Here is a 23,096-nt window from a genome sequence, read left to right on the forward strand (position 1 = left end):
TTCACAGACACACACAAATATCCTGATTTATTTTTCTTCAAAGTTACCCATTATTATCTGTAATTGCTTTCCATTTTATGTATTTGTTATTGTCTGTTCTCCCACTAGACTGGAACACCATAAAAGCAAAGAATTTGTCTTTTTCATTGTTGACCCCAAGCAGTGCCTAGCTCATGGAAGGTACTAATAATCATTTGAATGACAAATTAAATAAGTGAATGAATGGCAATAGTATTCTCCCTGAGACTAGTTCCGAGGAATGAATTTTCTCTATCTCATTACACTCCTACTGATGTTTTAAGCCCTCTAATAGACAGGGATCCTAAGAAGATGATCACCACTTGGTCAGTGCTATGCTCACTCCTCTACAGAGGACACACTGCCTTAACCCCACCACCTCCTTTCAACAGGCTTTTCCTTTTTCCCAGGGCTCAATCATTACCACCACAAAGGAGGCTTATAAGTTCAGAAAGACAAGCTGGACTGCCCCTAACATTGTGATGTGTTGGAGACTATCCCCTTGCAGTTATTGACTTAAAAACTGTGGTTGAATGAACCTGAACAGTTATTCCTGAGCAAACTGTCTGCTCTGATTACTTATCCTAGTTGTTAGCATCCTAAAGCCACTCCTGTATTCACAGAGTAGATAGCACTGATTGTAAACTGACCCAGGAAGCTAAGGTACCATGATTACATAGTTTCTGTAGTAGTTCTTGACATTTTGAGGGTCACAGAGCTCTTCTGAGAATCTAATAAAAGCTAAGGACCTAACCATCTCCTCCATCCCCACCAAAATATACCTATGCTCTTACAAACTGAGTTGTATTCAATTTCAAGGGTTCTCAGAACCCTTGAAGCCCATCCATGACACCAAAGGACAGGTAACATCATAGTCATTCAGAAAGAAATAGAATTTTCATATAGGTCAAGACCTTTGTGGGACTGGGGAGATTGTGCAGGACTGGCCAGGAGCACAATTTTCCTGGGCCTCTTCTTTAGACATTCTATGTCATGATAGAAATATAACCATTACATATGTATGTGTGTGTTAAAGTATTAAATTCTTCCCTTTTAAATACATTTCAATTTTGTAACCCTATTTTAGGGTTGACTTCTGAGAAGCATTGCTTTAGGCATTACCTTATTACCCTTAGGTTTTCTTCAGTTCAGTTCAGTCGCTCAGTCGTGTCCGACTCTTTGCGATCCCATGGACTGCAGCATGCCAGGCCTCCCTATCCATCACCAACTCCTGGAGTTTACTCAAATTCATGTCTATTGAGTTGGTGATGCCATTCAACCATCTCATCCTCTGTCGTCCGCTCTCCTCCCGCCTTTAATCTTTCCCAGCATCAGGGTCTATTCAAATGACTCAGTTCTTCGCATCAGGTGGCCAAAGTATTGGAGTTTCAGCCTCAGCATCAGTCTTTCCGATGAATATTCAGGACTGATTTCCTTTAGGATGGACTGGTTGGATCTCCTTGCAGTCCAAGGGACTCTCAAGAGTCTTCTCCAACACCACAGTTCAAAAGCATCAATTCTTCAGCACTCATAGGTTTTCTTAGTCTTTCCCATTATTGTGGCTCTTCCAGACCTTAGCTCAGTGAAGGGTATCACTGCTTATCGCCACAGGGTGGCAGAGTAAGTCTATAAACTGAATGAAAACGCTGGCTACCGCTACTCTGCAACAGACCAGGCCTTCCTCTCCTGTCAGGAACACCCAAACAACTCAGAGCCAGAGCGGGTGTGTGAGAGCCACGCTTTGACTCTAGTAAACTTTTAGTTCATAACCTCAGTGGGACCGGTCCCACTGACTACCCTGCTCACCAGTAAGTATGAGAGCTGATTGTCATCTGAGAAGTCTCCTCCCCATTCCCCAGGTTTAGTACATTTAGTTGTATTTATAAAGAACAAAATACCAAGTGTTGATGTTCTTATGTTTGTTGGTGGCAAGGAGAAAGTCACCAAGATAAGCAAGTAGAGGGAAAATACTTTTTAAAAAGGAAAATATCTTCTTTTCCTGTAAGAGCAACTCATTTTGTTGATGAGAGAAAAGGAAGAAAATTCCATTTGTTAGATCTGCCATATGCCATTCATAGGTAATCATCTCATTTCTTATGCCTCCTATAACTATGAAATAGATTGTGCTTTCCCCACTTTGCCAAAAGTAACATAGCTAACAACTTTCAAGCCACAATTCAAACCCTTGTCTTTCTACTACATTCCACCAAACGAAGCCCACAGATACTCAGGGGCTACTGATTAAAGTCAGATAGGGAGGATATAATTAAACATGTGCCTGCATGCTAAGTCGCTTCAGTTGTGTCCAACCCTGAGACCATATGGACCATGGCCTGCCAGGCTCCTCTGTCCATGGGATTCTCCAGGCAAGAACACTGGAGTGGGTTGCCATTTTCTTCTCCAGAGAATCGTCCCAACCCAGGGATCGAACCTGCCTCTCTTATGTCTCCTGCATTGGCAGGTGGGTTCTTTACCAATAGTGCCACCTTGGGAAGCCCATAATTAAGCCCATAATTAATAACTTCCTAGAAAAAGTCAGTCTGAGTTGAATTCTGGAGAAATTGCAGGCCATAGATAGAAAAAGCACTAAGGAAGGAAATAACATGGCAAGGAGACTAATTTAGTTGAAGCAGAAGAGTTACAGGAAAAAGTAATAAGAGCTGAGGAATAGGCATTTGCTGAACTTCAGCTCTATGCAAGCTACTAAGCTGGAGGATGGAGGGGCAGGGTTGTTGATAGGCTCTCAACAAGTGGAAAAAAGGAGGAATGTATGAAAGGGCTTCCTTGGTGGCTCAGTGGTTAAAAAAAAAGGTCTGCCTGCCAACGCAGGAAACATGGGTTCGATCCCTGGGTCAGGAAGATCCCCTGGAGAAGGAAATGGCAACCCACTCCAGTATTCTTGCCTAGAAAATCCCATGGACAAAGAAGTCTGGTGGGCTATGTAGTCCATAGGGTCACAAAGAGTCAGACACGACTTAGCAACTTGAGCACATGCACATGGGGTATTTGAGGAATAATGAGTAGTAACAAATGGTTCAGAATGAGTGATGAGAATAAAGAAGCTGACAGCAGAAAGGCAGTATGTGCTCTTTAGCAAAGGAAAGATCTGGTGAAACTATGTTTTAGAAAAATTAATTGGTAGTAAGAAGTACCAGAGGGGAAAGAATGGAGTTTGATGGGGCAGCTAAGAGGCTACTGCTATAATTCAGGCACAAAGAAATGAATGCCTTGACCAGTGACAGAGAATATGGAAAAGAAGTTCCCCCTCTAAAGTGTTCTGGTTTCCATATTACTGTTTAGCTTGGATAATGTGACTGTTTCTGAGAAGGTCCCTCAAACCTGAAGCATAGCTCTCTATGGCGATTACTGAGAACTGTTTCAAAGGAAGAAGCTCTACTCAGTGGCTCTCTGAAGAACCTATAGGTTAAGTTGGAAAGAACTCTCACACCGTATACAAAAATAAGCTCAAAATGGATTAAAATATTAAATGTAAGATCTGAAACCATAAAACTTCTAGAAGAAAACACAGGCAGTGAACTCTTCAGTATCAATCTTAGCAATATTTTGGGGGGATATGTCTACTCAGGCAAGGGAAGCAAAGCGAAAATAAACAAATGGGACTACAGCAAACCGAAAAGGGTTTGCACAGTGAAGGAAACATTGACAAAATGAAGAGGCAGCCTGCTGCCTTTTGCAAATGATATATCTAAAAAAGGATTAATATTCAAAATATACATAGAACCTATATACAACTCAACATCAAAACACAAACAACCCAATTTAAAAATGGGTAAGGGGCCTAAAAAGACATTTTTCCAAAGAAGACATGCTCTGTCAACAGGCACATGAAAAGATGCTCAGCATCACTAATCATCAGAGAAATGCAAATCAACACCACAATCACTGGACACCTGTCAGAATGGCTATCATCAAAAAGACAACAAATAACAAGTGTTGACAAGAATGTGGAGAAAGGGGAACTCTCATGCACTGTTAGTGGAATGCAAATTGGTCCAGCCACTGTGAAGAACAATATGGAGTTTCCTCAAAAAGTTAAAAATAGAACTACCATATGATCCATCAGTTCCACTCCTGGATGTTTATTTGAAGAAAAAACACTCATTTTAAAAGATATATGCTTCCCTATGTTTACTGTAGCATTATTTACAGTAGCCTAGATATGAAAGAAACCTAAGTGCCCATCAATAGATGAATGGATAAAGAAGATGTGGAATATTCTTTATGGACTATTACTCAGCCATAGTAAAAAAAAAAAAGAAGTCAATCTTGCCATTTGCAGCAACGTGGGTGGACCTAGAAGCTATTATTCTAAGTGAAATGAGAAAGACAAATACTTTCAGATTTCACTTATATATGGAATCTAAACAACAAAACAAATGAACAAACATAACTAAACAGAAACAGAAGTGTAGATATAGGGAATAAACAGGAAGTATAGTAAGGAGAGCAGAGAAATAGCTAAGGGAGAGTAAAAGGTACAAACTTTCAATTACAAAACAAAAAGAAGTTGGAAAGAACTTAGCAACATTGATGGTGTGTCTGCAAGGAAAGACTGGCATTTTCCTTCAGAGGTGCCATGTTTCAGACTTGCTTCTTCAGCTTTACAGGGTCAGAAAGTTGATCTTATCAACATCCTCTCAAAGATAGACTCACCTGATCAAGCTCAAGACTAAAGTTGTTGGCCAGAATATTTTAAAGGAAGAGCCATAACCACTATAACCTCCAAGAAGAGCAGAAGCTTAACAGATACATCCTGGCTTCCTGCCGCTGGGGCTCCTCACTGAGCTAGCACGCCCTCTCCTCTGAGCTATGCTTGGCTGATCGAGGCCAGCATCTGCCGCTGTTCCTCCCTTTCTCTGTGCTCCATTTCTGGTCAACCCTCTCTCCTTCTAATGGATCATTCATTCCTTGGATGAGCCCATACCATCCATAGGCTCCAGCCAAATCTTGCTTTGGTCTATAAGCCATTCTTTTTAAAGTGACTGTTTTTCATTGACCTCATCACTCTGTATTGACTTTATTTTTTAACTATCTGAGGAAACCCCTATTTTTCTTATTTCCAGATTCTTAATGGGGAGATACTTTGCTCTGTCCCCATACCCATGGTAGGAATTTTCTAATCTTTTACCATTTCACTGGGGAGAAAAAAAGAAACACTTGTCTTCTTCAAAATTCTGTTGTTTGAACTCAAAGCAGTATCATCTGCTCTACTTTTTGAGGTCCTTTTTTCTACTTCGTTTATTTAGTTCTATATCTGCCTCCTTATACTTTAATAACTGTTTTGCTTCTTTGAAGAGAAGCTGTTCAGTCATTTCCCTACTTATTACTCAAGTTGAAGTCCAGACTCAGAAAAATTACTTCTTGTTTTTCCTATGACACAATAAATTTCCCGTTATTAAAAAGAACATTTCTCCTCACTTATGAGGAGCATTTATTTGATGATGACTTCATATTTATCACTGTAGTACCTGAAAACATAATGGAGTAGATGAGAGTTTAAGGAGAAATGGTCAAGAATAATGTTGCTTTATAAACTCATTAAGGTAAAGAGTATCATATATCTTTATATAGTATTTCACCTTCTATGTAGTACATAATTAATATTATTGCTGATGGAATGACTTCATTAGCTAATGAATCCTCATAACTATTCACAGAAGATGGTAGAAGTTGTTTTTTTTTTAAGTGAAAGCAAGTTTATTTAGAGAGATTCACATCCCATAGGCAGAATATGGTCCACCTCAGAAGGCGAGCGTAACCAGTGGTAAAGTTTTAATTATACTGGGTCAAAGAGAAATGCATTTGGTGCCCGTTTTCAGCCACATAATAAGTCGATAAATATGACATGAAGTCACTTAAGTCTCACCACACTTTCCCTGTGTTGGTGCCAACACGTTGGACTGAAGCCCTTTGTTCCGTGTGGAGAGTCTGCCACCTCTGCAGACTTGTCCTCAGGAATGTCGTTCTAGAAATAAACCAGAGTTCTCCTTGGGGTCCATGAGTCATACATAGAAGTTAATTCATTGGAGCGACTGACTTTTCTTAGGCCCTTTGTAAAAGTATTTCTGAGAGTCCCTCATGGTAAGGCAAAAAAAGCCAGGTTCCTCTTCAGTTTCTTTCCAGCTCTTGTCTCATTTCCTCTCTCTGTGCTTCCTCTGTCACCTTATATTTGGCTTCTACTGACAAACTTTATGTCCAGATCCAGATTCCAATTCCTGAGCTAGTGTTGCCTAAAGAAGGAAATAGACCATTAAAGTCTCATCACCCCGCCTACCTAGTCCCATTCATTCAGATTGGGAATCAAATCACACTCCACCAGACCATCCCTGTCTTTTTGGCTGCTAATCACACTTGTGAGATACACCAATGGCAAACTTGTATAATTCTGTATCAGAAGGTGGAGCTTATAATTCATCTTTTCTCTTTTAGTCTTTTTAAAATTTATGTTTTGTAACAGAGGAAATAATTGAATACATTTTCATTGTGAAACAATAACATAAAATTGAAGACCTCATTAACTAACTATTTAACTTGCATTGTGGATATGAGAGTTGGACCATAAAGAAAGCTGAGTGCTGGAGAATTGATGCTTTTGAACTGTGGTATTAGAGAAGACTCTTAAGAGTCTCTTGGACTGCAAGGAGATCCAACCAGTCCATCCTGAGGGAAATCAGTCCTGAATATTCACTGGAATGACTCATACTGAAGCTGAAGCTCCAATATTTTGGCCACCTGATGCTAAGAACTGACTCACTGGAAAAGACCTTGATGCTGGGAAAGATTGAAGGCAGGAGGAGAAGGGAATGACAGAGGATGAGATGGTTGGATGGCATCACTGACTCAATAGACATGAGTTTGAGCAAACTCCGGGAGTTGGTGATGGACAGGGACGCCCGCTGTGCTGAGATCCATAGGGTCACAAAGAGTCGCACATGACTGAGTGACTGAACTGAACTGAACTTGAATTGGTATATTATTTTTGGCTGTTTTTGTATTCCAAAAATTTTTTAATACATAAAATACATAAATACAATAAAATTCAAATGTATAGAAGTATGAATAATATAAAGTGAATGTATCTCAGAATTCTGCCCCATTTCTACTCCTGTCCACTATTAACAATTTAATAGTAGACTTCCAGAGCTCTGTAAAAGGCATTTCCATACATATGTATGTACTTAGGCTAACTTTTATTTTTATATAAATGAGTCACACTATACTCTGCTCTAGAACTTTCTTTATTCACTCTCTCCTAGCTTTCCATGTCAGTACATTTAACTTTGTTAACAGCCGCATAATACTCCATAGTCTATGCCATAATTTATTTAAATATTTCCCTATTGATGGGCATTTGAATAGCTTTCTGTTTGGGGCTTTGATTATTTGTTTTTGCAACAATGCTGTGCTGAACATCTTTGCATATGTCTCTTTGAGTATGATCCAAGAATGTCTCTAGGCTAGATATCTAGAGGTAGAATTGACAGGTTCACAAATGGGTGCTTTTAATATTTTATATTTTTCAAAATTTGTAACTAAAGAATTAAACATTGTAACTACCGTTTCCCTTTCTTCTGCAGAGAGTTCTATCCTGGCAACTGACATTGATCTTCAGACTATAGACAGTGATATTGTCAGCATGGAGATTTTCTTCAAAGCCTGGCTGCATAATAGTGGAACAGATCAAGAACATGTTCACCTTCTTCTTCCTTCACGAAGTATCAGCAACATTTCCAGAACCAGAGATGATTCAAGTACAGTCTCCCTAAAAGATATATTACATAGACAGTGATTATCCTAGTCTAGAATTAGGATTGGAGAGTCATCAGAATACAGACTAGTTGAGGTTTAGGGACTGGAGGAGGAGTGGATGAGGCTGTCCAGTGTCAGCATGAGAATTTCTAAACTTCTAATTTTCAATTAGGAAACTGAACCTGATTAAACCCAGACAGCAAGAGCCAGTTAGTTTCAGTGTAGGGACTTAAACACCTCAATAATAGGGCATCAGCTACACTACATGAGAGAACAATGAATCATATATTTTCTCAAGTTTTCATTTTTGATGTGGCAGATATTATTGACATAATTTCAGGTAAGCTGGTACCTCAATAACATGAATAGGGCCCATAAGGAGAGGAAAAGAACCAAAACTAAATGATTAAATAGAGATCTTCTCAATAGAAAGACGCCAAATTGAGGGGAACTAAAGCAACTACAGAACAAGCCCCAGGGAGTTCAACTAGTGGCCCTAGATGATGTTAACAAAGTATGTTCTGGCAATTGTGGAAACCAAGAGGTCAATCCAGTGTTGTAGGCATGCCAGCAAGGTCCTGGATACTGTTCCAGTCGGCAGTGATACCTAATTCAGGTCCCACTAGATTGTAGGGATAAAGCCATTTCTAGTCTCCATCCCCTTTGAAGGTGGGCCTAAGACCTGGGTGGCAGGGCCTGCAAATGGACCCATCAGTATAGTCAGCCACAGCTTCAAAGGGAAAAGACTAAATTGTGTCTTCCCCTTTAGGAGTGTGTGCTTAATGAGAAAAATAGATATACCGACTTCTGTCCCCAAAGGGGAGGATACACCTTGGTCCTTTCTTTATAGAGATAGCCATTGGGTTCTTAATATATCTCCCCTTCCCCCCCATTTCAGTCTAGGGCCTGCGATGCCGTTAACAACTTCTCTTGATTTTACTGTCTTTCCTTTGTGTGTAAAATCTTCCCAAGGCCTCCATTCCACCTGCTTTGCCCAAGACCAATTGCTCACTTCTTATCTATTTTTTCCCAACAGTGTTAACTCCTTTCCCTGCATTATCCTATTTCATCTTCATAACAACAACATGATGCAGGTACTGTTATCACATGCCATTGAATCTCAAAGTGAAAGTGTTAGTCACCTCAGTCGTGTCCGACTCTTTGCAACCGCATGAGCTGTTGCTTACCAGGCTCCTCTGTCCGTGGGATTCTCCAGGCAAGAATACTGGAGTGGGTTGCCATTCTCTTCTCCAGGGGATCTTCCCAACCCAGGGATAAAACCTGGGTCTCCTGCATTGCAGGCAGATTCTTCACCGTCTGAGTTACCAGGGAAGCCTAGACGGTGTCAATTATAAGACAATCCATTATTTTATGTACCACCAAGAAAGAGAAACAATTCCAATTAAATGTGACACATTGCTTTTTATCACTTAGAAATATTATTTTATTCTTACTGAGAGAGTTCTCTTAGGTTAGAGTAGTAAGTAAGGGTTAAGAGTGTCTGCCTGGTCCATGGTGATTGTAAGACATATACAGAGACACTGCTGCTAAGTCACTTCAGTCGTGTCCGACTCTGTGTGACCCCATAGACGGCAGCCCACCAGGCTCTGCCATCCCTGGGGTTCTCCAGGCAAGAACACTGGAGTGGGTTGCCATTTCCTTCTCCAATGCATGAAAGTGAAAAGTGAAAGTGAAGTTGCTCAGTCGTGTCCGACTCTCTGCGACCCCACGGACTGCAGCCTTCCAGGCTCCTCCATCCATGGGATTTTCCAGGCAAGAGTACTGGAGTGGGGTGCCATTGCCTTCTCCATACAGAGACACTAGTAAGTGAAAAAAAAATGTGTCTTAAAATCATAAATATAATATTATCCCTGTTTACAGATGAGAAAACTGACACTCAGAGGAATTAAATATTTCCCCAGGGCTGCACAGAAAATTAATAGCTAAGCCAAAATCTGAAGCCAGGCAACTCCGAATCCCATTCTTAACTCTTAGGATTAGAAATCTGTATTTTATACATTTGATTACTCTCAGCCCAAAGGATATTCATCAAACCCTGGTCTGTCACCTCCAGAGCCTGGGCGCTTACCTACCATGCAACCTGCATCCTGCTGGGCACTTCTCTCAATAGGAGGGCTAGGGCCATCCAGAGCCAGGATCTCCTGCAACCAGCCTTTCTTCTGCTGCCGCATGGCATTTGCCCATGGTAATATTGAGAATTCTCTGCTTTGCCCTCTCTTTTCCCGTGGCTTTCAACACCAGGGTCAGACCCAGAATGTTTATCTCCATCTGCAGTTATTTTTTGGAAATCCACAGGTCTTCAGGGTGGGTGGTAGAACTCAGATCTAGGATGGTGGTAGAACTGCTGAAAACATCTTCACTGGAATCCAGATGCTCATGCACAAGTTGGAATGATGTCCAAAGAAGGTAGGCCTCTCCTGGGGTGGGTATGACCCACATGAGAGTTTAAACAAGCGCAATAAAGACCATATTATAGTTATCCATTGTTCACAAAACTGATGCATTGCTCTTTATGTGAATTTCTAGAAATGTGTTTCCCTAAGGGAAAAAAAAAAAAGCTATTTAAAACCCTAAGCTCTCCTAAATATATAATCTTTTGAGGACTGCTCTTCAGATGTTCACTCTGACTTCTCTTTACAAGGTTCTCCACCCAACACTACCTGCTTCCGTAGCCACCTCGGGTCCTTCACCCTCTCCCTAGATGCTTCCTCAGAGGCCTCTTTCTGACAGAGCATAATCTGCCTCGGATGAACTTCTTTTCTCATTCTTGGTCTCTGCCGTCTCTGCACCTGGGTCTGAGTGATGAGAAGCATATCTGGTTCTAGACTCAAACCCTGCTAAAACATCTTTCCCAGGTTTGGAACATTGCTGAGACTACAGTTCCATTAGTTCTCATCCCTGGCTACAGTAAGAATCAAATGAGGAACTTTTAAAAATACCAATATCAGCTCTAGCCCCAGAGATCCCAGTTTTGCTGGTGTGAGGTAGGGGCCAGACATCCGTACCTTTTACAAGCTCACTAGGTGATTCTTACTGCAGCCAAAGTCAAGAGCCTCAGCCAGAAGAGCACAGCTGTCTAATCCTAAAACCCAAGGACCCAACAATGAAGCAGTCAGGCACAGAGGAAGTAAGGGGAAGCTGGAGTCCTAGGCCGGAGAAGGCAATGGCACCCCACTCTAGCACTCTGGCCTGGAAAATCCCATGGACGGAGGAGCCTGGTGGGCTGCAGTCCATGGGGTCGCTAAGAGTCGGACACGACTGAGCGACTTCCCTTTCACTTTTCCCTTTCATGCATTGAAGGAGGAAATGGCAACCCACTCCAGTGTTCTTGCCTGAAGAATCCCAGGGACGGGGGAGCCTAGTAGGAGGCCATCTATGGGGTCGCAGAGTTGGACACGACTGAAGCAACTTAGCAGTAGCAGGAGTCCTAGGCAGAGTCCCTCCTAATGATTTCCTGGGCTCTGGGACACACCTGGCCAAGAGCTCTCTCATCCAGAAATGATGTCCAGGTCTGGTTGCCAGGCCCAGCTAGACCTATTCTTTCTACATTATTTCTACTTTTGTTTTTACCTCATGTTGCAGGTACTTCAGTCATTTCATAAATCACTGACATCAACAGCTAACCTTCTCACAAGTACAGAACACTCATATATTCATAGTTTGTTAACAATACTTAAACCCAATATATATTTCATTTAAAACCTTCATAATATCAAGGATTCAAATCCAGAGCAAAAGAACATTGTACACTGTGACATGTGAATATGCCTGCTGGAGAAGAAGCTTACAGAAGCATAAAAAACCTCCATGAATAACCTATACATAGTTGAAACAGCCTCAGAACTGTTGTATGTTGCCATAGTGATGTTGCAAGGTCCAAAAGGTTCTATTCACTTGGGGAATTATAAAATAAACCGTTTCAGGAACTTAGTCCTCCCCCTCCCTCGAGTGTCCTGGAAGAGCTCACAGAGAAGCAGTAGCTGTCAGCTGACTGCCTGACTTCTGCTTTCCTGCTCTTCCTTCATCTGACCTGCAGTCTTGCCAAAGCTTAGCCACAGGGAAGCAGGAGGGGCAACATTTCCTTCTCTGATTGCCAAAAGGCCCTGCATATTGCAGTGTTAACTGCCTCCTCCACAGCAGACACACATTCGTCTCGGACTCAATCACAAGCCAGATCTCTCACTATGAGGAAACTGCTCAGCCAGCCCAGAAGTAAAACAAGAAAAAAAATCATGTCACACCCAGAAAATAAAGTTACCTGTTATGTAGAGCAATATTATTTCAGACCTGCTCCTCTGTCCACTTCCCTGCCTCCCAACCCTTACTTGCCTGGTGGACGCGGAATGGGTGGCAGATGATCTCTCTTAATCATATAGCCTGAGGTAACTTGTGACAAACAATCCCTCCCCAAATGCCATTTTTATTGCAGTGTGCCTGAAATGTGATCTCCAAGAACGACTTCTCAGCCCATCCCTACTCCCTGGAACAGCTGATGGCTCCTTGAGGATGGATGACCCCAAAGGAGACTTCAGCACCCTCTACCAGATGGTTTCCCAGTCACCAGCCTCTTTTTACAAGCTCCGGGTGATCAAGTATGGTCCAAGAGAGCCTCCCTAATCCATGCAAATATTTGCGTGGTTCCAGCTAGGAAGACTAAGATAGAGGGAGGGCATGGGCATCCCCAAGTGTCAGGCAGCAGGGGCTCAATTCCAGAGTAGCAACTACAGGTGTGGGCATGAAATAGCAAGGTCAGGCTGCTCAATATGTGGAGATGAATGAGGAGACAGTGAAAAATATGTCTCAGTAGAATATTCTAAAGTCTGGATGAAGACTGGAAATCCAGAAAGTCTCTGAGAATGCAGAGGAAAAAAAGATAAACAGAACGATGTTTATCCATTCAGCAAATGTTTATTAAACACCTACTATGTTTAGACATCAGGACAGAGGTCTGATCGTCAAGGAATGAGTGGCACCTAGGATCTACCCCACCTTTCCATTTCTTTAAGTACTAGAATTCTTGTTTCCGAGAGAATCAGTTCCAGCGCTGAATTAGGAATGATGGCAAAGACCACTTTTACTGCTTCCTAGTTCTATCACAGTGCCCATGTACAGGTATCTGAGTAAGCTTGTCTATGGACTTGGGCCCATGGATGCTGCTGGGGAAACTGCTTAAACACAGTCTCTTCTTAACTGTGTCTTCAGTCAGCATCTTGCCACAGAAGAACCAGGTCTGGGATGCAGATCATTAGCATACTGTTGTATAATGTGGTTGCTGCAGCAGGAATGAATGGGACAGAGTAAGCTCAGGAGAGGAAATACCCATCAGAGTCTTGAGGTCTCAGAATAGGTGCTGCATTCATTCATTGAGAGACTTTGAGACTCTGCTGTGTGACATATACCCTGATAGGTACATCCTAAGGTACCTATCCTTTAGTGCCCTAACCTAAAGGATTTCACAATAGAGTCTTAGACTTAAGCTAAATATAAGTGGATCTGGGTCAAGGTTCTGGATATCACGAAGGAGCCTCACACTTCCATTGTCTCTTCCCAGGGCTCTAAAATCCAGTGGGGTCTGCGAATCATTGACATATGGACTCCCCTTCATCCTCAGACCCACAAGCTGTTGGCGGCTGGAATGGGATGAGCTGGAAACAAATCAGCAGCATTTCCATGCTTTGTGTCACGGCCTACTGGTGAGTGCCTATGTCACCAGGTGATGACGAGTGCTAAAGTACCCACCAGAGGGAAGCAGCTAATTTAATCCTGCCCTGATCCCAAATCTGTCCCAGTCTTCCAGAGGATAGAGAAAAACTGGACATACTTTGAAATATGGATTAAGTATGACTTGCCTTTGTTAGTTTCATGCTATAGAGAATAATTCCTGAATTCTGTTATATGACACTACACTTGAAAATCCTTGATTTTACATTTTAATGGCAACAGGAAATTGTCCTTAAGTAACTATATCTTAAACCCTATTTTCTTCCTATCACTATGCTGGATAGTATGGTTTATTTCAATGAAGAACACATAGTCTATGCTAGAAATTGTGCTAAGTCCGAGATATTCAATCTATTATGGTAGACATTATCTGTGGTCTCAAAAAACTTTCTAATGAAAGAGACATAATTAAATATGTATATTCTTAATTGTGAGAAGTTTGTGAAGGAAAATAAGGACTTGCTATAATATAGCCTCTCTATGAAAGTGACGATTAAACTGAGATCTGCCAGATGAAGGAATTAGCTAGGTGAAGGGTGGCCGGAAGACCATTCCAGGTGCAGAGAAATGCATGTGAAAAGACCCAAAGGCCATAAAGAGATGATCCTCAAATCAAGAATGGAATGATCATTGTGACTGAAACAAAATGAGCAAGAATAGAGAGAGCCAAAAGGTGAGAAGCTAAAAGTGAGCAGGGTAAAAATCATACCAGGATTTGTAGCCCAAACTGAGAACGTGGGACTTTATGTACAGAAAGAAATCATTAGAAATGACATCATCTATTTAAATGTTTAAATGATTAATTTTACCAAAATTTAGAAATGAACTTTCCAAAGCAAAAATGAAAACAAGAAAATAAGGTAGGAGGGCGCTGAAGTAGTCTAGGCTAGAGACGATTTTGGCTTGGGATTGGATATTGAAGTCAAGATGAGAAAAGTAAACCAATTAAAGCAGTATTTTAGAGAAAGAGAACTTGTGAAGGATTGGATATAGGGAGAGAGAAAGAGGAAAGTATCAAATAACTGCCTGGGTTCTGGTTTACCATTTCCTGAAATGAAAAATCTAAAACGATCATACACATGAAACAGTAATACAACACTGAGAAAGCAAAATGAAAAAACTGTAAATGCAATTCAGGGTTGAGTATAACTGCTTAGTGGCTACAGAATAACAGTTTGACCCAGTAGGATATGGGAGATCAAGACAACACAATAATGTGTCTCTTTCACTATCAGAAGCAGACTTCTTTTTTCCTGTTTCAAAGCCCACACTCCCTTTTGGGTCCACCCACTAAGTTCCTGTTTCCTATCTGACGAACACCCATCTCCTATCTTTGCAGAGCAGAAGCAATAGATACCTCCTGACTGTTAAAGCCCAACTGCTCAGTGTACTATACTCTACCTGATTCCTCAGGATCTTGGAGATCTACTGGGGAGAAATTTCTCTCAAGGGGCTGCAATACATTCTTTTGAACATGATATCTTAAACAGACATTTGCATTTTAATACACTGATAGAGGGAGTATAAATTTTCTGAAAAGTGGTAACCCTCAACACTTTAATTCCACTACCAGGAATATAGCCCAAGAAAACAGTGAGAAAAGAGAGAAAAGTATGACCATAAGTATGGTCATGTTTATCTCAGTGTTATTTACAATGGTAAAAAACTGGAAACAACTTTAATGTCCTAAATAGAGGAATGGTTAAATTGAAATAGGGGAAAGGTTAGAAGAACAACAATTCACCCAAGCAATGAGGTATTATGTAGCAATAATAGTTTATAGTAAGGATGGGAAAGACTATTCTTTCCCATCCTGGCTTACATTACATGAGATTAGAGTCTCTGCCTCTGAACTTGGGATGTGAGAATCCATATTTATTCGTTCAACAAATATTTATTGAGCGCTTCCCAGGTGGTTCAGTGGTAAAGAATCCACCAGCCAATACAGAAGACATAGAAGATTCGGGCTTGATCCCTGGGTTGGGAAGATGCCCTAGAGTAGGAAATGGCAACCCACTCCAGTATTCTTGCCTGGAGAATCCCATAGACAGAGGCGCCTGGCAGGCTACAGTCCTTGAGGTTGCAAAGAGTCGGACAGGACTGAGCAACTAAGCGTGCATTTATTGAGCACCGTGTGCCAGGTATAGTTGTAGAGGCCAAAGAGACCTCTTCTTTATCACTCCTCTCCCATGGTCTAGCAGATACCCATTTTTGGTAGCACTTATTATAATAAGAGCCAGTCACTTAACCAAGTGCTTTGCATATCTTAACTCATTTAATCCTCACAGTAATTCCATGAGATAGATTGCTATCCCTATTTTTACAGATAGAGAAGACTGATGAGATCAAGTGACTTACCAAAGGTCACACAGCTACTGAAGTGATATAGTCAGAATTTGAATGTAGTTCTGCTGACTACGTACTTTTTAAACATATGTGTCATACTTTTAACTCCTTGGCTAAGTTTCTGCTACCAGTGTAGCCAGATAAACACAGACTACAGCACCAAAGCTAATCCTTCTCCCCTCACTTAACACCCCGTGCCTCTGTACTTCACTGGATTTGAATTCACTTAAACTGGTAGTAGGTACTTAGTTCCTTACCCATGTTGTGCTTCTTGTGCTCCACTCCATCAGATCAAAGACCACGCTCCTCTTCTAGAAAGGAAAGAAGCAAAATAGTGTTTGAATGGCTCTCCCTTCTTGCTTCTCACGTGGCAACTCCAAGCAGCAAAAAGCCTGAAAGGCAGTGTATTATGGAGGGAAAAATTCACAAGCTTCTGTTCATTCATTCAACACCAAATATTTTTGAGTCCCTACTATGTGACAAGACTTGTTTAGAGTTTTAACCTTCCTGATCCTATTTTTACAAGTTCTCAGCACTTCTTTCTCACACCTCTTTCATATGTTCTTTTTTTTTTTTAATTTTATTTTATTTTTAAACTTTACATAACTGTATTAGTTTTGCCAAATATCAAAGTGAATCCGCCACAGGTATACATGTGTTCCCCATCCTGAACCCTCCTCCCTCCTCCCTCCTCATATGTTCTTTCAAAATCTGATGTCATAGGCTCCCCATGTAAATCTTTTGACTTCTTTTTTTTTACTTCTGTTTCTCACTTTGTTGTTTCCCCTCCAGCTAACTTCTCATTCTAACTTCTGTCTTTCTGTTAATAGCAGCACCACCACTGTCTACTCACCCAGGCTTGAAACCTCAGTCACTTTCCGCCTTCTCACCCTTTACACCCATTTCATTCCTAAGTCATATCAAATTTTTTCTCATGAGTTGTAACTGTTCTTCCCTTCCCCTTCCCACTGCTTGTTCTCACCAAGACTTACTTCTTCAATAAACTCCTAATTTGCTTCCCTATGTCCAGTCTGCCACTCCTAATTTGCTCTGTTCTTTAAGTCAGGTTAATCTTCTTAAAGCATTCCCCTAATGCCACCTGATTACTTATGTCTTGCCTGCTCTAACACCATAACATCTATTGTATGTATTTTTTCCTCTCTATTCTTATTATCATTATCTTAGGTCAACTCCCCTTCCCCTCTTTCCTTTAATATTACAGTAATCGCTTAACTTGGCTCAACGCTTTTAGTGTTGCCCCTTCCCAATCCATTTTCCATACTGCTGCCAGATTAATCTTCTTGAAACACAGCACTGATCCTGCCACTCTTCAGCTTAAAACTATTTTTGTGGCTTACTATTAATCATATTTTAAAGTCTATATTCCTTAGCTAGGTAGTCAAACTCCATCCTTGCCTCCCGTTATTCTCCTTCCTATATCATACAGTCCAACCAAATTAATATACAAACTTAAAATCACCCCACCACTGAACTTTTTTTCATGTTTTCCTTTCTCCTATCTACATCTGTTCAAATTCTACCTCATTCTGAAGGACTCAGCTCAGATGTTGCTCCTGCAATGAGGCCTTTCTGGATGCCTGTATTTACCAGAATGACTTTGTGCATTCTGTTTCTTTTTGGATAAAAGTATATTTCAATTTGTTTTTAAAATATATGATCCTATGATTTTGGTTAAAGCCTATGATATAAATTTGACTACCCAGACTCTAGGAAAACATGGTTGCCTTTTCCTGAAATTTCTACCACTTCCCCATTTTACCAACTAATTCCTCAGCCTTATTCAAATTTAGGTTTAAAGTAGAAACTCTTCTTTTGCTATCTCTCTTTGTTGGAAGTCAAGACCAGGCAGTCTTCTTTTCTTTTTTTCTTTTTCTTTTCTCATTTTCTTTATTTGGTAGGAATGTTTTCAATACAATTCAAGTAGTACTTTATGCCCGGAGAAGACGATGGCACCCCACTCCAGTACTCTTGCCTGGAAAATCCCATGGACGGAGGAGCCTGGTAGGCTGCAGTCCAGGGGGTCGCTAAGAGTCGGACACGACTGAGCGACTTCCCTTTCACTTTTCACTTTCATGCATTGGAGGAGGAAATGGCAACCCACTCCAGTGTTCCCGCCTGGAGAATCCCAGGGACAGGGGAGCCTGGTGGGCTGCCGTCTATGGGGTCGCACAGAGTCGGACACGACTGAAGTGACTTAGCAGCAGCAGCAACTTTATGCCAATAATGATTTTATTGAGAACAAGCAGCTTTTCATTTTTCTTTATAGTTCCCATGATTAGAACAGTACATGGAACACAGCAGGTTCTCAATAAATGTCCATAAATACCATTTAAATTTTTTATTTTTTAATTTATCTTGTTTAATTGGAGGATTATTGCTTTATAGTATTGTGTTGGTTTCTACTATATATCATGAATCAGCCATAGGTATACATATGTCCCCTCCCTCTTGAACCTCCCTCCCACCTCCTACCCCATCCCACCCCTGTAGGTTATCACAGAGCATCAGATTTGAGCTCCCTGCATCATACAGTAAATTTTCACTGGCTACTTAATTTTACCTATGGTAATGTATACGTTTCCATGCTACCCTCTCAATTTGTCCCACCCTCTCCTTCCTCTACTGCATCCACAAGTCTCTTCTCAGTGTCTGCATCTCCACTGCTGCCCTGCAGTTAGGTTCATCAGTGCCATCTTTCTAGATTCCATATATGTGCATTAATATATGATATTTGTCTCTTTCTGAACTTACTTCACTCTGTATAATAGGCTCTAGATTCATCTACCTTGGTAGAATTGAGTCAAATGTGTTCCTTTTTATGGCTGAGTAATATTCCATTGTGTATATGTACCACAGCTTCTTTATCCATTCATCTGTTAATGGACATCCAGGTTGCTCCCACTCCTACCTATTGTAAATAGTGCTGTGATGAACATTGGGGTGCATGTGTCTTTTTTAATTATGACTTCCTCAAGGTATATGTCCAGTAGTGGGATTGTTGGGTCATATGGTAGTTTTATTTCTCGTTTTTTAAGGAATTTCCATAATGTTCTCCATAGTGGCTATATCAATTTGCATTCCCACTAACAGTGTAAGAGAGTTCCCTTTTCTCCACACCCTCTCCAGCACTTACTGTTTATAGATTTTTTTGACGATAACCATTCCAGCTCGTGTGAAGTGATACCTCCTCATTGTAGTTTTGATTTGCATTTCTCTAATAATGAGCGATGTTGAGCATCGTTTCATGTGTTTATTCGCCATCTGTATTTCTTCTTAGGAGAAATGTCTGTCTAGGTCTTCTGCCCACTTTTTGATTGGATTGTTTGTTTTTCTGGTATTGAACTGAATGAGCTGCTTGTATATTTTGAAGATTAATCCTTTGTCAGTTGTTTCATTTGCTACTATTTTCTCCCATTGTGAGGGTTATCTTTTCATCTTGTTTATAGCTCCCTTTGCTGTGCAAAGGCTTTTAAGTTAAATTAGGTCCTGTTTGTTTATTTTTGGTTTTGTTTCCATTACTCTAGGAGGTGAGTTATAGAGGATCTTGCTGTGATTTATGTCAAAGAGTGTTCTGCCTGTGTTTTCCCCTAAGAGTTTTATAATTTCTGATCTTATATTTAGGTCTTTAATCCATTTTGAGTTAACGTTTGTGTATGGTGTTAGGAAGTGTTCTAATTTCATTCTTTTGCATGTAGCTGTCTAGTTTTCCCAGCACCACTTATCAAAGACACTGTCTTTTCTCCACTGTATATTCTTGCCTCCTTTGTTAAAGATAAGGTGCCCATAAGTGCATGGATTTATCTCTGGGCTTTCAATTTTGTTCCATTGGTCTGTATATCTGTTTTTATGCCAGTGTTCCATTGGTCTATATTTCTGTTTTGTGCCAGTGTCTTAATGACTGTAGCTTTGTAGTATAGTCTGAAGTCAGGCAGGTTGATTCCTCCAGCTCCATTCTTCTTTTTCAAGATTGCTTTGGCTATATAGGGTCTTTTGTATTTCCATACAAATTGTGAAATTTTTTGTTCTAATTCTAGAAAAATACCATTGGTAGTTTGATAGAGATTGAAACTGCATTGAATCTGTAGATTGCTTTGGGTAGTATAGTCATTTTCATAATACTGACTAGGAACATTGTATCTCTCCATCTATTTGTGTCATCTTTGATTTCTTTCATCAGTGTCTTATAGTTTTCTGCATACAGGTCTTTTGTCTCTTTAGGTAGGTTTATTCCTAGGTGTTTTATTCTTTTTGTTGCCACGGTGAATGGGATTTCTCTTTCTGACTTTTCACTGTTAGTGTATAAGAATGCAAGAGATTTATGTTATTAATTTTATATCCTGTGACTTTGCTATATTCATTGATTAGCTCTAGTAATTTTCTGGTGGCATCTTTAGGGTTTTCTGTGTATAGTACCATGCCATCTGCAAATAGAGTTTTACTTCTTCTTTTCCAGTCAAGATTCTATTTATTTCTTTTTCTTCTCTGATTGCTGTAGCTAGGATTTCCAAAACTATGTTGAATAATAGTGGTGAGAGTGGACACCCTTGTCTTGTTCCTGATCTTAGAGGAAATTCTTTCAGTTTTTCACCATTGAGAATAATGTTTGCTGTGGGTTTGTCATATATGGCCTTTATTATGATGAGTTTTTTTTTTAATGCTTATTTTCTGGAGAGTTTTTTTTATCATAAATGTGTATTTAATTTGTCAAAAGCTTTTTCCGCATCTATTGAGTTGATCATATTACTTTTATCTTTCAGTTTGTTAATATGGTGTATCACATTGATTGATTTGCATATATTGAAAAATCCATGCATCCTTGGGATAAAGCCCTCTTGATCATGAAGTATGATCTTTTTTATATGTTGTTGGATTCTGTTTGCTAGATTTTTGTTGAGGATTTTTGCATCTATGTTCATCAGTGATGTTGGCCTATAATTTTCTTTTTTTGTGTGGCATCTTTGGTTTTGGTATCAGGGTGATGGTAAGGCCAGGCAGTTTTCTAATCTGTTGTGGTAAAATACAGTTTATATTGTCCATGACAAGTGTGGGCTTTGGAATCAGATGGTCCTAGATTTCTGAAAGCTTCATTATTTTCCAGTTGTGTGAACTTAGGCCATATACTTAACCTCTCTAAACATAAGTGTATTTATCTATTTGTGACCCTAACAAATCTAGTGGCCCCATGTGCTTTATTCTCCATATAAATGGCATATAAAGAAGCACTACCCAGAAGACAAATAGTAATTTTAAAATTAATTTATGTGTGCTTTCAAAGAACACCAAACAGGAAATAGTTCATTACCCACAATGATATTTTTCAAATTTTCTTCCTCTACTCCTCAATCATATCTAACCTGGAGATGTTCTAAGAGCCTTTCACATACATGCACACACAAAAACTAAGACTCGGTTCCAGTTCCTGTTCCTCTATCTCCTTCCTCTCTCAGCCATATATATATACATATATTCTACAGATTGATTTAGCCTCTCTGACATAGTCCCTTCCCTCTTAGGTCCTGTCTCTCTTTACCTATCTAAAATATACAGGAATAGAATCCACACAGCTTATCCTTTCATGAGTAGAAGTGGAGTGTGAGAGAAGGGAAAAGAGGGAGAAGATGCATGATGGACATATTAGTAACCCTTGCCTCTTTCACGTGTAAAACAAGATAATAAAAAATACCTCATGTGGTTTTCAAGATGACTAAGTAATACTACATGTGTAAAACACCTGGCATACATCTGGCATATGATTTGTACATAATGGTTGGTTAGTAGTTCTATGAATTACATATGTTTCTTTTTTATGGATTCTAATTCTCTGGAGAAGTTCTCCACATTTTAACGTATTTTTTTAAACAAACTAATCATAGTTATTTTAAGGTACTTTGCTAAACTCAACACCTGGATCACTTGTAGTTCTGTATCTATTGTCTTTCTTAATTTGGTTTTTAGACATGTGTCTTGTCTTTTGGTGAACCTGGTAATATTTTAATGAAAGATGCTCATTGTGCCTAGAGAAATTATAAAGGCTCCAGTTGGTGTTAGCTTCCTCTGAGCAAGTTTATCCTGCCCTGCACTAAGCAGACAGTTTTGACAAATTATCCTTTTCTACTCAGGAGCTGTGCTGAGTCAAGGCTGGGCTGCAGTTCTGATAAGTCTCAATCTACCCCTGGTTTGCTCCAGGCCCTCTAGAATTTTCCACTGAAAACCTGGTCTATAATACGCATGACGATCCCAACTCTAATCACTGTTTCTCAAGTCTGCTAAAATGCTCTACTTCTAGAGACTTTCTCCTTGGATGTTTTTGTCCTCTGCTCCATGCAGCCCCAGTATTTGGCAAATATGCTAAGTGAGAAATTGACTTGAGCAACTGTCTTACCCCTGTCAAATCTCCACCAAAAAGTTCTGCTAGTTTCTCTGTTCCCTTGCAACTGCCTCAGGAGATATAAATCCTAGATTCTCAGTTCCCAACCACCATTCCCTTCAACTCAAAATAAACATATGCCCTCAGGATTACAATACCTCTCTCACTTCTCCGAATTCTTCCTTTTCCAGAAATTTAGCTACCTCTCACTTCTATTGTCTCAGCACTATCTCACAGCGCTCAACCAAATGGTTTCTATATATTTTTCAGCTTTCACAGATATTCTAGGCAGGAAAACCAGTCTGCCTCTGGCCATTCCAACCCACTTAAATGTAGAAGTTGAAGGTTATTAAATGTTCATTTATTCCCTTTTGCATCCTTTATCTGGCTGGACAATCTGTAATACATTTTCTGGTTTACCCTCAGTTAGTTGGCTGGTTCCACCGTGTTCTCATTTTCAGGTTCCTGGGCATAGCTTCTAGCAAAAGTGGGCGGTTTGCATTTTTATGATCTTATCTAATCTTGGCTCTACTATCACCCTTCAACCCACTCCAGTATTCTTGCCTGGAAAATTCCATGGACAGAGGAGCCTGGCGGGCTACAGTCCCTGGGGTCGCAAAGAGTCAGACATGACTAAGTGACTGAGCATGGAGCAGCACCTTTTATTGCCTTTGTCCAATCCCCCTAATTGTTTATTTTGTTGTTGTTGTTGTTGTTGCCTTTTTCTAAACTTGGATAACCACTTTGGAGAATGTGGTAGGGAATTATATATATAATTTTTCCAAGTATTTATTAGATGAATTTATTCATCACTAGGAAAACATCTTTTCAG

The 23,096-nt window shown here is 40.2% G+C and overlaps 1 protein-coding gene and 1 long non-coding RNA gene across 5 annotated transcripts in view; one reads left to right on the top strand and one right to left on the bottom strand.

The window, feature by feature from the left end:
• Window positions 1-23,096, top strand: part of M1AP (meiosis 1 associated protein) — a 79,367-nt gene that overhangs the window by 44,965 nt on the left and 11,306 nt on the right. The window contains exons 5-7 of the mRNA XM_055539550.1: window positions 7,617-7,790; window positions 12,239-12,401; window positions 13,361-13,502. Of these exons, the coding sequence (XP_055395525.1) occupies window positions 7,617-7,790; window positions 12,239-12,401; window positions 13,361-13,502 (479 nt within the window). The remainder of the gene's footprint in view (window positions 1-7,616; window positions 7,791-12,238; window positions 12,402-13,360; window positions 13,503-23,096) is intronic.
• On the bottom strand, window positions 7,670-16,940 carry LOC129622826 (uncharacterized). 4 transcript variants are annotated; one of them, XR_008700147.1, is made up of 4 exons: window positions 16,869-16,908; window positions 16,134-16,187; window positions 8,976-9,123; window positions 7,679-7,801 (listed from the first exon to the last, which is right to left on the bottom strand). It is a non-coding gene; the product is annotated as an uncharacterized LOC129622826 (long non-coding RNA). The 4 variants fall into 4 exon arrangements; XR_008700145.1 differs by lacking the exon at window positions 8,976-9,123 and having other exon boundaries at window positions 7,670-7,801; window positions 16,869-16,940; XR_008700146.1 differs by lacking the exons at window positions 16,134-16,187; window positions 16,869-16,908 and adding an exon at window positions 9,882-10,211.

The sequence above is a fragment of the Bubalus kerabau genome, chromosome 11 (genome assembly GCF_029407905.1).
Source record: "Bubalus kerabau isolate K-KA32 ecotype Philippines breed swamp buffalo chromosome 11, PCC_UOA_SB_1v2, whole genome shotgun sequence".
Classification (NCBI taxonomy): Eukaryota; Metazoa; Chordata; class Mammalia; order Artiodactyla; family Bovidae; genus Bubalus; species Bubalus kerabau.